This window comes from Bradysia coprophila, unplaced genomic scaffold (genome assembly GCF_014529535.1).
Source record: "Bradysia coprophila strain Holo2 unplaced genomic scaffold, BU_Bcop_v1 contig_350, whole genome shotgun sequence".
Lineage (NCBI taxonomy): Eukaryota > Metazoa > Arthropoda > Insecta > Diptera > Sciaridae > Bradysia > Bradysia coprophila.
In genome coordinates, this window is record NW_023503608.1 from 7,102,351 (window position 1) to 7,117,898 (window position 15,548).

A 15,548-nucleotide genomic window follows, 5' to 3' on the forward strand; every position below is an offset into this window, starting at 1 on the left:
CGAGCTGACCTAAATTTTTAAACTTTTCACATTGCACGGAACGGCAGAATTCACTTTTAATTAATTCAATTTTCCGGAAATAAAAATTACAGTCTTTACACTGGTATACGTAACAATATCGACATTACAATTAAAAAGTTTAATATGAAATTGTTGCAAAGACTAATAATACACTCTGCACCGACAGGTGATTTAAAGTCTTTGAATGGTTTTCTGGAATTGTGGTCGCATTATTCGTTTGTTACTGTAAGCACATGCATTAAATCGCGATGGGTTGAATGCTCGTAGTAAAATATTGCGGAGAGAAGTTTTACCATTTTTTTTCACCCCAGCGATTGCCATTAGTTAGACTGAAACAATTGATATCGTTTATCGGGTGGTGGTTTTTTTTCGAAACAAAGAATTGCTCGTTAATGTAATTTATTACCAGAATAATTTGAGATAACCGTCTTGATAAAATAACGTATATTCGGCGAAGCCATAAATCATACAGCCATAATTAACCTTGTCGATAATGCTGCTTGGAAACAATAATAATAAAAAAAAGTTCATTTCGGAAAAGTTTAAAGTTCATTATGTTTTCATAAAAACAAACACGAATGTCTACAATTTTCAGAATGTAATGGCATTATTAATGTGGTTTCAGTTATGACCAATAAAGAACGACAGCAAAGGTAACATTTTACGCTAAGTTAATTATGTGCGTTTGAAAATGTTGATCTTAATCCGGGAGCCGTTTAGAGCTATAAAATATATCGAAGTTACTTGATGAAACCATCTGCCAATTTTGCCTAATACATTGCGCCTACAATACCATTGAAACATTCAAAATTGTGCTCATCGTGTCTCTGGGTTGGATTTATCATTTCTCAAAACTTAGCGTTGCAACTGTGACCAGGCTCAGACTGGCTATACTGGGCGCTGTACTGGAAAGTTTATTTAGTCGCCTCTGAGCCTTTTTCAGCCAATTAGCCCGATGTGACTTTTAGTAGCCAGTCCGGCCCTGACTGTGACTCTTGGAACAAATAAAAATCCTTAGACTTTCAGACATTTGAAGCAAAGGGTCTCGTCTCGAGAGTTATTAATATGTCTCATAATTCGAACGTCCGGGTCGCCTGCCTGCCGCCTGCAGAGTATATGTTTCACCGTAATAATAAAAACAAAACAAAAACCCATATGAATATGCCATAATGCCATTTATGCTGTACTTATCAACCCATATATATTAAAGCCATCTAACTGCCATCGTACCGCACCGGCAACAATCGATAGTTTATTTATAAAGAAATTCTTTCCGCAAAAGACGTTAGGGGTTAAATAATAATGTCACAGTATCAGCGTATAAAATATATCTTATCGACATAATTCCGACATCACCACCACCGTATAAATGTTTATCGCCGAGGAATTGTTGTTATGTACATAGACTTTCACAATTGAAGTGGTGCAGTTCATTTTCAACATGGGTGAAAGCCACTTTTGTGCAGGGTAATATTATATGTATGCAATTAGACACGCAACATAATGATGTACATTTCCCTTGTTGTTGTACTTGTTCGGGTTGTTTTTATTGCAATTAAGGCATTTTCCTCGTAAGCAGTTAAAGGTTTTCCACTTTTTCTTTACAAAAAAATGCGTTTCGAATTGAGAATGCGAAAGGCACGACAGTAATATTACGAAGAAATTTATCAAACCCAAGCTGGCATACTTTTATGTGGCTCTGGCCTGTATATAGAATCATGAAAGCACTAGAGCCACCTATTCGCAGTTATGTGTAAAGGAAAGAAAAATCAGAAATTTGAAAATGGCTTTTCTGTGGAATGGGAAAATTGTTTCGCAAGAAAATGTGCGGAATTTTCCTCGAGATTTGTCAAAGTTTTGTTCGAGAAGGAATCATGGCTTCCGACAAGAATTTGTTTTATCTTTGCGATGTCTTGTCGCGAAAGCTACATTTAGAAAGACGAATTAAAAGATTATGCAAAAGTAGATGAGGATAATAATTATATACGGAACACAATTGTCATCTGTCATCATAAGCCACATAGAAATTAAGAATTTTTCTCCGTGAAACAGACCTTCTGACAGGATGGTTGCGAGAGTTCTAGTAAATATATATTTGATAACTAAGACAATTTTGATTTTGATAATTTACGACTGCGATGTGTATTCGGTGGAAACTAGAGTAAAACTTGGTAAAAAAAATCATATGTCGACAATAATTGAATTTTAATCGGAGATTTTCTCAGTCTATTGTAGAAAATCTGTGTGTTAGTTGCGCCTTTTGATCAAATAGCTGTACAGTCGCAAATTCAGTTATTCATTTTCAGTATTCAGTCATGTGATTTATGTATCAAAATTTATGTTAAAAATAAATAAAAGCAACAACCTTTTTTTAAGCCAGTAAAAAACTATCATTATAAACCAACAAACGACCACATCAAAATTGAAAACATCCAACATCAATTCCCGTCTATCCAACAGTATACAATGTTATGGTTTCCTCGTCTATTCCCATAAACCACGGCGTATCATCAGCACAACAAATTTATTAAATTCCTTGCTCGTTTATCACATCAAAAATGACTTTTGTTTATGTTATGCATCATAACACGTACACAAAAAAAAATATTTTTTTTTAGCTTTCATAGCTTCTGCTCTTCACTATTATGCTACGGTACAGTGTAATTCAGTAAAAGCTATTTTCATTTAAAACAAAAACAAAAAAAATCGAAAAATTATTACGTTTTTCACTGTGTGGTATAATATAACGTTATTGACGGTTACACGTTGATGGGTTAATTCAATTTGATAAAAAATAATGGCTAAAGTGTATCCACCAGAAGTTAATAAACAACGCATTCAATGTCGTACTGGTGAGCATTGAGCATTTAAAAAAAAATGTAATCAACCTGAAGTGAACGCGATATGATGGCCTTTGGAGCAAATAAAAGAGGAAGACACGTACACGTTGCTCGGGACAACGTACAAATATTTGAAATATTCTGGAATTCACCTTTTCAATATTGAATACAACGTGTTATGCGTTTGTGTATCAAGTCGTAAAGTTTTAATTGTTTGTTTTCTACTGAAAGTCAAACATTAGTTTTCTGTGCAAATTTGTTTGACTACTTTCGCTGGATGCTTAATCGTGAACAATGTATGAAAGACTGTATAAAGGCATAAAAAGTCTGCAGTTGATGGAATGTCGTTAATAAACAACAAACTGAACTTCAGTTACTGAAGGCCGAAATAAAAATTATTTTCATTTTTAAGCAAGCTTATACTTTCAGGACGTTTATAATGTCCTATTCACAACAGATCAATTAATCATGTTATCGACAGTAACGACAAAACTAAGCGATGACCTATGGTTAATGTGGTTTTATGTATAGTATAATGAATGGTTAAACAAATGAAGTGATAGATTTTTGTGCTAAACACTAGGCTATACTTTAAACATACGAATTAATAGATTGAATGAACGTATTACCATAGTGTTCCATCGGACTAATAAGTTATTTGTTATTTGTTATCATGTAATTGCTTGCATATATAGTAGAACAAACTTGTAAAATAAATTCAGTTTGAAAATCTATATTGAATATTTTTAGCGTCATGCCGTTTGTATGGTGAGCTAAATAAAACAAACAAACAATTTGGAGCAAATCTAAAAAAATCTGAATTAAATTTTGCTTAATGAATTGATGACTTATCGTGACCCAACACAAATCAGCACAATTCTTTAACAAAAATGTTTCCCATTCAAAGCTTTAAATGAAATCAATCACAGGCAACTCAACGCTAAATGAATAATTACGTCAAATAACCCGAATTTTAATCGTCAAAGACGGACGGATACAACAAATGACCTGTAACAAATTTCGATAACAATAATATAAAAAAAAACTGTTTCAGCTAATAATGTTCGACCTAATGCCTAATGAACACAACAACAGCAGCACGAGAGCAAACCCTGATTAATTACATCCCATAGAGAATCTAATTTTAATGCACGCTATTTTTTGTTGTATATGTTATAGAAATAACAAAAATGCGTTAACCATCCCATACGGTTGAATTCAGCCTTCCGAAATGCTGATTGTGTCGTAGGAGTTTATCATGGTATTAAATCATTATTTCATACGTTTCCAATATTATTTCGTGAATGAACTCCACCTTCGCTTAATCATTAATATTATACCTCCACGTAAAGTGCTTTTTCGTCTATTGTGATGTGATGTATGTCGATACACAAGACAATTGTTTATTTAGATTTTCGATTTGAACAGTCGAAAAACATTTTTAGATAATAAAAGAAATAAGAGAACCAATTTTATAGAACATAGAAAAACACTCAACTTTACCTATCTGCCCGTATTGATTTTCCATATTGAGAGTAGGATGTACATTATGCAATTAAAACGAAATGATTATTTCACCCGCTAGACGAATTCAGTAGCATTGTTGTGAGATACTGTCAGACTGACAAGCTTAAGTTTAATATTATTAGGTATTGATACGTGTCTGCAAAGGTTTAAGTCTGACATTTAACTCATGATAATTGCTTTGGCGACATATCATAAGATAATACAAGTATTTTACTTTTTAGAAACGACAAAGATTGGAAATGAACCGTAACACTTTATTTGTTGGTTAGAAAAATGAATGTTAAAACAAACGAAGTAAAAGATTTTGTATCAATCACGAGCCGATACTTTAATCAGGCGAGTTAACAGATTTAAAAATTGTATCTCAATACGTTAGTAGTTGCTGATGGGTAATATCAACCCGTCAAATTTTCTTTCTGGAACAGGTATTCAGTATCTCACTTTTTATAAATGTGTGTCGTTAAAAGATATGCTTCAGACCGCATGAGTAGGAAATGATACACGTTCAGAAACACATACAAAAATATCTGAAACATGTTTCGATGAAACATGAACATGCGGAGCGAACGATCAATTAAAGTGTGCCATAGGCAGAAAAGTTTAGTTGAGTATCGCTTGTTGAGTGCAACAATTTAACAAGAGACGAAAAAAAGAAGGTTTTTTCTTAAATTCTGTTTTCCGTTTTACCCGGTAATATGATAACATATGACCCCGACCCGGCTAGACCTTGGTCTTGTATAGTTTGATATGGCATTGTATTAACGTTTTAGAGTCTTAGTGTGATCGAAGTTCTTTCCTCTAAAAATAATTTTAATAAAAATAATGTCCGGAATCATTTGCGTCACCTATGTTCACAACATGACTGAGATCTGTGTTTATACTTTCAAAGATGGATCAATTCAGTCACTTTTTGTATCAAAGCCTTCATCAATATTTTCGCCATGATTGCCAATATGTAAAGATTCATGTAAAGAACGACAACTACAATAATGAAATACTGCGTTTCATTTTGTGTGTGTTCTCGAAGCATATCTAGTTTGGGTGATATGCAAAAATAAAATGTCTGAAGAGAAGCATATATGCCCTGAATGACTCGATAGCGTCGCAATAAATTGACTTGCATAAATTTCCACATGACAATTCTACTTGTTAAACTCTCCAATACAACAGTCTTCGTAATTTTTCGTGAAACCTCATCCTGCACATATAAACATAAACATTCAAACTTTCAAACCAACATGACTCGTTATTTCTTCGTTTCCAGACATCTTTTCTACGTAAAATCCATACTAAGTAGTATACATGTATTTAACGTTTCTCCTCACAACAAAGCATCGAATGTTCCGTGTAGGCGGAAAAGCTACGAATTGCCGCACAGTTTATCGTACCACTCTATTCCATAAGTCACATTGCTATTATAATAACAGAAATGAAAAATACATTTAACGATTCATTCCCGTTGTGGAATTATAACCAGTCAGCTTCAAACGATAACCGTTCCAAAAGCATTTCTTTTCTGGGCCACATCAAAACCAATAAATAATATTGTAAATCTCTAAAAGTCATAATTCACACCTCGATCTTAACAATGTCGACAATCTTTAGTTGGACGAAAATTGTTTTCAATTTCCTTGCTATATTCCACAACGTTATTGCTGTGAATCTCTTCGTTATTTTCTTTACGTAACTTTGGCTTATTTTTATAAATAAATTGGCTAAAGAGTAAATAGAAGAATCCGCCCACCCGCTACCGCAATCATAATGGTATACTAGATTTTCCAATGTTATTGTTGTGTGTCGTTATATTTATATGCATTGTTTAAAGGTAACGAGGTTTGTTTTCTCATTATATGGGTGGTGCAGTGCATGCAGTTTTTAAGAATGTTTATCGTTCTGCTTTCGGTTCGAGATTAAACGGTTGAGTAAAGTCTATACCATTAATGGTCGTTTTATTACAGAAAGGTGTTAATTATGCAATTTAATTATGTGATTACGATCTAACGATTGTAGTTGAATGGTCTCTCAGAAAAGCTGAGAACCATTTAAGGATTTGGAAATTCTCTTCATCTGCATATCAGCTTATTATGACGAGTCAACATGAAACGTGAAGTGGAAAACATTTTAATTGAATTGAATTGAAATTGAACTGGATAACGAATTTGTACGACTAAAGTATTAATAGTTCAATTAACGTTTGTTATGATGTGTCATCCTAGCTGAAGTGAGCGTAACATGAATCACAGCTATCCGCAACTGGCTTACTCGATTTATACTTTAGGATCAACAGCAACTTCTCATACAATATAAAACGACGAGGCTTCAAGATATCGTCGGCAACATGACTAAACCATGTTTTAAACGACCACATCTTTGGACCCATTGGACGAATTTCGATAATTTTCTTCCTGGAAGTTGACACATTTGTGAGACCAAGTCAATCCAACTAATGGTACGAAAGATATAGTCGGTTGAAAAACGATAGGACGCCCTTTAGTCATGTTGCCGACGATATATGCGTCAGGATGAAACTTTCAGCCATTGACCATTTTATTTTGTAGTTTTGTCTATTTGAAAAGAGCTGTATACTGTGTAATAGTGCTGTCAACGCGTGTTTTCGATACCAAAAGTTAATGCAATGAAACAATATGCTTTAGGGTGTCTGTAAGCAGCATCCAATGACTTCAGTTCCCAATTGAGAACTATTCCATTAGTTTTGGTCGATAAATAACTTTGTTTACACTTCTTCGAATGCATATATACAATGACGCATCTGTTCTACATTGTAACACTGTGCGGGTATAGTCACATCGTAAGATTAAAGAAAACATCACCGAAAAGTTTTTGTGTATGGTCTGCTTCGAGGTCTGGTTGTTATTAAGTCATAAATTACCAACTAAATTGCGATGATTTAATTTGTGAATTTCATTAAAAGACAGTCTCTGTTTTCAACCGAAAAGTGTATACGATGTCTACCAATGGAATTCACTGAATAAATCAATGATTTTATGAGCTTTTGTCTATGACCGTTTCGTCCACCGTTTCTTCTCAGCTATGGAAAGAAAATTTTCGAATATATTTTAAGTTAGGTCAATTTTATGGTCGATTCAAATTTAAATATTCAAAATGACCGCAACGCTCCAACCAAATGATGGATCGTCAATTCAAATGGTCACATCAGATATGCCCGTCTAATTTAGTTTTACACAATGCGTGGGTGCATTTGTATGTTGCACGTACATACAAAGAGTCGTTGCCATGACAAAGGAAGTAATTCGAAAGTTTTCAAAACTTTTTTATCAACGTAGAACCTTGGAAGCGTTACCATAAACCATATAGAAGCCATCTATCGCTAAGGTTTATCGCTACCTCAGTAAACTTGAGAAAAATATTGACAAGAAATTCTAAGAAGAGATGCGAAAACGCTAAACGTTTATTTATAAAATCTAAATCAGCATTTCAGTTGTTGCAGTTACAACTACTCTCTTCTAGCATGTGTGCATGCCCGTTCAACACAGCAACAATGACAATTTATAGTAATAATTTGATTACTCAAAATTAAATTCATTCAAGCAAAGTGAATAAAGACGCTTATCTGTTTATTGCAATGCAAAACAATTATGACAAAGAGTCGTAGCAGTTGATGTGAATTATGAAAATGGTTACTGTCTGGCATATCCGACCGACATGTGTATTTTGCCAATGCAAACAAAACTAGACGAACTGTTAAAATTGTTTGATATAAAGAAAATCATTTTGCGTTTTACACAGATATAGAATGGCATAATCAAACTGAATTCATAATTCCTCGTCTGCGAAAGAGTGTAGAGAGAGTGCATGCATTAAGCATTGCAATTCTATTAATTTTAAACAGTTTAAACAAAACAAATTTTTGCATTAAAATCATTGTTAATTATGTGCAGGCGCGCGAAAGTAAATGTTCAAAATTATTTGTTGGTTTGTGTTATACACACAGTTCATACGTACATATTTGCACAATGTACATTTTTGTTTAGTTTAGATTAAAGTTGCTCTACTCTGTATAGCGACTAGCGTAACATTGGATATGTGATTACAGCTATTAGAATTGCTGGTGAAATGCATTTTGTGTGGGTGTGGCATTGTATTTCTAATTCTAATTCTACACAATTGTAATTCAGAATTTCCTTATCTTTTGCTGGTAATTGAACTTGTGAACAAATTAACAAGAAATTTATTGGGATAACAAATTGCATTTTGTGTTGAATCTCTTCGTCTTCGTTTCACATTTCATGCAAATAGTAAATTAAGAGGTGAGGTGCACACCATGCGCGTCACATTTAACTGAACAAGATATTTATTCCATTACAGGCAATTTTCAGCGAAGAAGTGGAGAAGTGACATACGTTTAGTTTTTCAATAAAAGTTTAGAGAGACTTTTTTCAGTCCTTTAAATCAGACTCAATTGAAGTCAATCCACTAAGTTCTTAGTTCTTATAGAAGTTCTTTTTGGTATTTTGTAATTTTTGATGTTATAAAGATACAAAAGAATAACAAGATAGGATGGTTACATGACAATTTATATATTCAAATCTTAAGTTACCTAAATAATCATCTAGGATCTAGGATCATGATTAGGAGGTTCACTTTCTATTGAATTAGTCTTGTTTCGGGGATCTGGTTCACTTAGTTTGTTTTCGTTTTGGCTAACTATTTTAAATCTTTACTTGTAATTCTGGGTATATTGTCGAAAGAGGATTCATATCACAATAAGGCACATAAACTTAGCTGGAAGTTATCTATTTATATAAACTGTGTTCTTCCTTGAACACATTGTAGTATCCCCAGTAATTTATGGGTTTTCCCTATTTGATTTCAGTAAAAACAGAATTTTGATGTCGGTTTTATAGTGATGCCTACGTTAAAGTTCTCAAACAATTCAATATCGCCTGCAGTGGATTAAGCTACTACTTCCAGTAAAATAGTACGGACAAAGGGTGTTCTTGGAATTTCATGATAAATTTCAAATTGTTTAAAATCGCATGTTCTGCGGCTGTTAATTTGAAATGAATTCGACTTCAGTTCGTGTTAAAAAATTGTATAAATTAAAGAGTCTACCATATCATGTAGATGCGTTTAGTGTGTTCCGGAACTGTTCAACCCTCTCTCATTTAAACAAATTTTTAAACTAAAATGTACAATGAACTCGAATTCAGACGCTTGCATAATAATGTCAATGGAAAAAAATTTTCGGCATTTTTTTAATTGAAACTGTAGCACACAGTATAACATGACATGCCCCGACTGGTATAACGTTTCAGTGTTGTTATTTAAATAGAATTTATGATGGGAAATCAAATAAATACCAGCACGGCATCGGTATGTGAAATTTTGAACATGATAATTGACAATTTGAGTTGAATATTCGATATTGAAATAGTGAAGCTGTGCATTTTTAATGCACAACTGAGAGGAGACGGGAACATGGAAACAGAATTCCTTTCATCTATGTGGAAACTTTGACGTTGTCAGGTTGAAATTATCCGAGATATTCAATTGGACAACGCTGTGGTTTGCTCAATAAGAAACATACAATCAACACTTTAATAATATTTTGTACCTAGTTTGTTCAACTGTTAATATCACTACTAGCACACCCAGCACACCTTACATGGAGTCATGGAAATTATGGGTGAAACGACACTATGAATTCATCGAGGCACATTCATCGATGCATTTTTGGTGTTGTTAGAAAGCTAAGACTAGTAGCAATTGGTTGAAACAGTTTTTTTTTTATGTTTTTGTTGATTTCGGATGCACAGGAACCGTCACAAGTTCGCCTAAATACTCAATCTTTTACCCATACTTACAACTGCTCCTAACTCGTCAGTAACTCAATAATCTACTGTCATGAAAGTAAATGCAAATACCTTTCTAATGACACCTCACACGACCTTGTAGGAGTTGTAGGAGTACATGTTTTCGACTTCCAATCAACTCTCTCTAGGCGCATAAGCATCGACGAATAAAAAACAAAAATTGCGTTCGATTTCGGCAGGTCGTTTTTCAAAAGAATCCCTCCATATTATATTCAGCTGCAGGAATATTACATAAGGATATGATCCTGATGACGGTATGGAGATTCCCCGGTGAATATAGTGCGATGAGTAAAAAACGAAATCTATTGACTCAGAGTTCTTCTATACTCTTGGACAGTGTGAGACATTCTCCAGTGAATTCATTTATCGTCACCAACACACAATGATTGATTGAAATAATTTTAATATCTCATACGACGCCAAAATTAAACGATAAGCAAAAACTATATCAAATACTCGAAAATAGTTTCAATAACTGGAGTTACAGATCTAATAATGTGATATGTTTGCCGTCGATAATAATCAAAATGTTCTGAAAATGTACGCACACACCATGTGATGTGAATATCGTTCTTCGGTAATCTATCTAATTAACATCAAAGTTTCAATACCAAAACAGACAGCCGTGTCAACATAATATAAGCAAAAGTGAAAAGTAATTCATTTTCCATATTATCAAGCGGCACTATGACGACAATTTCGCTGTTTTCACATCAAAATATAATAAATAATCATCCGAGTGTGTAAATGTGTTATTTTCGTTATCAAGCGGCTTTTTTCATTCCAGTTTACACACATTTCAATGAACTGTCAGAGAGCTGGTGGCATCGCGGTGTGTATTATATTTTTACTGATAAATATTCTCTTTTGTTTATTGACGCAATCAAAACAGAAATTGGATAGATAACTCAATCAATGTGTAGTTACTTCATTCATTTTAATTGTAACAAAATAATATTCGTGACAAATCGATATTTTGTTAACGAAATATACGAAAAAAAAACAGTCTCAAGGGCATTTTTTTAAGTTATTTTACGCTCGGTGTGAACATAAAAAAATTAGACGACAACCCACAAAAAAAACTGCATAAAAAGAAGGATAAAATTTACCTGCGTCTCGTTTAAAAATCAACAGCAAACTATTTACCCATTCGACTACAAATGTCAATGCTGTAATCCCAAACGTCATTCACATTGCCAAAACACAGAGTTTTTTTTTGTTTTCATTCCAATATTAACCCGAGATGGCTTAAAAAAACATTCGATTCTCAATACCAAGAAATCATCTTCAACAAACCGACATAACATTCGAAACACAAAATTAATCGATTTATTCTGCGGTCTTTGTTAATAAATATGTTAATGAAATTGGTTTAACGGCGGTGGAAATGCCATTAGTTTGCAAATGATAACACAAAATCACAACACTTGTATTTTTTGTCTTGTTGAATTTGCCCAGCGGACGATCAAAAACCGTATCACGATTCACAAATATTTATTTCTCCAGCCGCACATCTTGACAGTTAGACGAACACTGAACTAAATAAAAGGGCCGATTTGCCTAGCGCTGATGGCGCTGATGACAGTTCAAAACGTACGAAAAGGTATTATGAGACCATAACGCCATCTATACAGGCTATACTGACGATATACATTGCCGCATTTTTTGTTTTGTTTTTCTGACTCGTATCACTTCCTTTAAATCAGGAATAACATACAAAAAAAAAACAGTCTCCGTTTTAAAACCATTGAATTCCTTACTATTCTCGCCATTAAACCAACGGAAGTCAATGAAACAATTTGTAAAGTTTTAATTTCTTAATAAGAAATCGTCATCTTTGAGCCAAGAAGAATATTTATTGTGGTCTTCATGGAGGACATGATTTAGTTTGTTGAATTTAACTGTTGAAGTGTTTCTTCGCGCTCCACCTAGCACTACATCTACATTTTATATAATGAACTTTCTAAACCGATCAATGTCATCATTAAAACTATCGGGTACACAAACCGGCGTATTGAAACCATATAAATGTTATTTGTTATTGTTTGTATCACAGTATCACACAAATTTTTTGTTTCATTTATGGAAATCTGTAAAACATGAGTGACCAGTAAACTTAGTAGGGTATGGCCGCATCATACGAATGGGACAGCATAAAATGTGTAAAAGAGCCACCATACCTTTCTTATAATGTTCACTGTACAATACCATCATCCAATGATGTTAAATAGAGGATAGTGTCATTACAGACGACTTGGTTTCGGGAGATGGTTTCGTCATAGGGAAAGCTTATATTGCTTAACACCTTTGTCATTAGACTTTTCTTTTCCATGCGGCAAGCACATATATTTTGATTCTGTTACTTCTGTTCATTCAAGCATTTTTCAGCTATTAATGCAAAATCTTTTACTTCAATTGCTCTATCATACATTATGCTATAATAAGACCACCCATAATATTAGCAAATCATTTTTTGTCATTATCGTTAACATTCAGACTGTTGGGTGCGAGGTTGAAATTTGCACAGACAGTTCGTAGTGCTTAACTATACCCAAAAAGAAATTGGAACATTGCAGAGCAAAAAGTAAATTTTACTAAGAATTGGAAGAACAACAGGTGTCCGACTACTCATACATGTCCGTAGACCAGTGTACCAGCCTACCCTACACTGATATATCTCAAAATTTTGTTTCAAGCGGCATCAAGCAATAATAGTTTATAGTAGAAAATGGTAGTTTGTAGCACTATCTCTTCTAAAAATTTATCCATGAGATGACAAGTTGTACTTCTCAATTGAAGGGCTAAGGTCATATAGGATGTACGTCAGGTACGCGTTTCTATCAAGGTACTTTCTATAGGTGACTTATGGAAACTTTTTCATTTTTTGACCGAAAGTATTAGCTAGTCCCTAAGTTGGATACCTATAACTGCCACCAATCAATCGAGGCGTGATGAAAGACAATATTTAGTGATTTTTATCTAGATGATTTTGTTTATTGGTTGCATTATATCAAGCATTACAATTAAAACTTACACGATTCGGTTGCATAAACTTAATATCACAATGATTGTAATGTAAATGTGTCTTGTCGAGTGTGTCGTACAAAAGTGTTGAAAATATTTACAAATAATTGAGATGATCTAAGTGGATGAAGTACAAATTCCATAATTTTGTTTAAATGAAGTATGAGTAGAATATTTTAGCATTTATAGGAAGGTAATACCCGTATTTATTTGTTAGTGTTGTGAAATAAATAGGAAGAACACTTGATCTGTTGGTGTTTCATTTAGTAGTACTCGTCACTGTCATCATCATCTTGTGATTCCAAATGACCCGATTCCTCATGACCACCATCTCCACCGCCATGACCACCACTTCCACCACCATGACCACCATTTCCACCGCCGCCACCACCTCCATTGCTTTTACCGCTAGTAATAACCTCAGCTTGGAATCCATTTTTCTTATCAGCGGTGTATTTAACCGTTCTCAAAACACCATCTGGATCTACAACACTGTTGGGATTGATTGAAAAGTTAATTACAAAGTCAAAACAACCAACGAACGCTTGGTATCTTTACCTGTATTCGCCATGAACAGCGTCACCGTGTCTCGTCTCTTTTCGGCTTTGCGACACTTTACTTTTGGGATCTTCGACACCATAAGCAAAGTGATAATCTGGCTTAGCAATATAGTCGACTGCATGGCCGTGTCCATGGTGATCATCACCGTGTGAGACGATAATTTCTTTTTCTGGTCCACTCACTGGCCCACTGAATTTGGCATATGAATAGCCTGGTGGATAGTGTCCACATGACGCGATGGATATTATAGCTAGGATGGTAGTGATCTGTAATTTTTTTTATGTATAAAGTTAGTGAAAAAATCAGGAATATTCTTCGAAATTTAGTGAGCTACAATTGGAGAAATGATGCGCATCAGCCTCGTTCTTTGGCATATTATTTTCTCTCATTCAAAGGACTTTGTACTTTATACCCTTACAAGAGAACTATGTACTATTACAAAGCTATAAACTTTGAGGAGTTTACTTAGATCTTCATTTCATTAGATACGTGGGAACGCACCTTTCCATACAAGAAAACTCACCAAAATCGAGTTTGACTGAGGTAAGGGATATTTAATATGGAAAGTGATGGTGTGTCTTCCGCGTATTACCTTTCACAAAGTTTAAAGACTTTGGAAGTATTGTGTTCCGATTTTTTATTTATTGTGCACATTTTTTGCGCTGGTCTGCTCCACTTCCACTCGTATATGTAATTTGACCAAGGAGCACGGATAATCCTATTCACAATACAGTTTCGGGTGCTAATCCGATCAAAAATATTCATCACATCACAATCCGGTAGTAACGCCATGGTTACTTTTGTTGTATGCGAATCGTATCGAAATGATTTTTCCACTCAATTAATTAATTATTTAAAAAAATCATGAATTTCTGTATATAGAACCGCCGGTGGAGGATCAAAAATTCTATCAATTGTTGTACATTTCAGCTTAAATTGCCAAACTCTTGTAACATTCTAAAAAAATATTAATCCTTTGTTCGTCGATCAACTGTTGACTTGTCCAGAACCCAATATAGATATGCCACACATTAAATAACCTATTTCACATTAAAAAAAACTCTTTTTTCAATTCACTCACTTGTAAAAAGGCCATAATGTAAAACGTTTCGATTTTCTTTTCCAACTAAAAATTTACTTTTTCTAGAAAAAATAATTAGATGCTGACACCTGACTCAACAATGCAAGACTGCACTTTTCTAATACCTCACAGCGATTATTTATACCAAAAACTGTTATTTAATAATCAATCATAAAATTAAAGCTCGCTCTGCATACAATTTCAGTAATTATTTCATTCCGGCTAACTGAATGGTAAAATTGTTCACACTTCCACGAATTTTCTATCCATAAAAATTGTTCCATTATTCTGCATTATATTACATCAATACCGAAAAAATGGCATTATGTACCGTTTCAGTGACTATACGACGGCCAAATTGCAGAGCCTTAGCACAACCAATTTTTACACGAATATCAATCTAGTAAAACATATACACCGATATGTATCTACCAGAGCGATGTGGTTTTATTACGATTGTTTTAATTTAAAACATAAAGCAAGAACTTCATGCCAATAAATCAATTTCCTAAGCATAACACTCTGCCAATCGAAGCGTTTCATTTTTAGGTGAGCACACTTGAAGTTGTGATCTCTAAAAATCTATTTCGTTGAGTTTTTAGGGTGGACGATATTCATAACATTTGTGTTTAGGACCGG

The 15,548-nt window shown here is 33.9% G+C and overlaps 2 protein-coding genes across 3 annotated transcripts in view; both read right to left on the reverse strand.

Moving 5' to 3' along the window:
- Positions 1 to 11,784, reverse strand: part of LOC119081074 (bifunctional heparan sulfate N-deacetylase/N-sulfotransferase) — an 88,037-nt gene extending 76,253 nt beyond the window's left edge. For both annotated transcript variants that reach the window (XM_037189815.1, XM_037189816.1), the window contains exon 1: positions 11,353 to 11,784. The gene's annotated coding sequence lies outside the window, so the exon portion shown is untranslated. The remainder of the gene's footprint in view (positions 1 to 11,352) is intronic.
- Positions 11,785 to 13,206: 1,422 nt separating this feature from the next.
- Positions 13,207 to 15,032, reverse strand: LOC119080645 (adult-specific cuticular protein ACP-20-like). The gene is made up of 3 exons (XM_037189058.1): positions 14,910 to 15,032; positions 13,826 to 14,094; positions 13,207 to 13,759 (listed from the first exon to the last, which is right to left on the reverse strand). The coding sequence occupies exons 1-3, from the start codon at positions 14,922 to 14,924 to the stop codon at positions 13,531 to 13,533; spliced, it is 513 nt and encodes a 170-aa protein (XP_037044953.1). The 5' UTR covers positions 14,925 to 15,032; the 3' UTR covers positions 13,207 to 13,530.
- Positions 15,033 to 15,548: the final 516 nt, after the last annotated feature.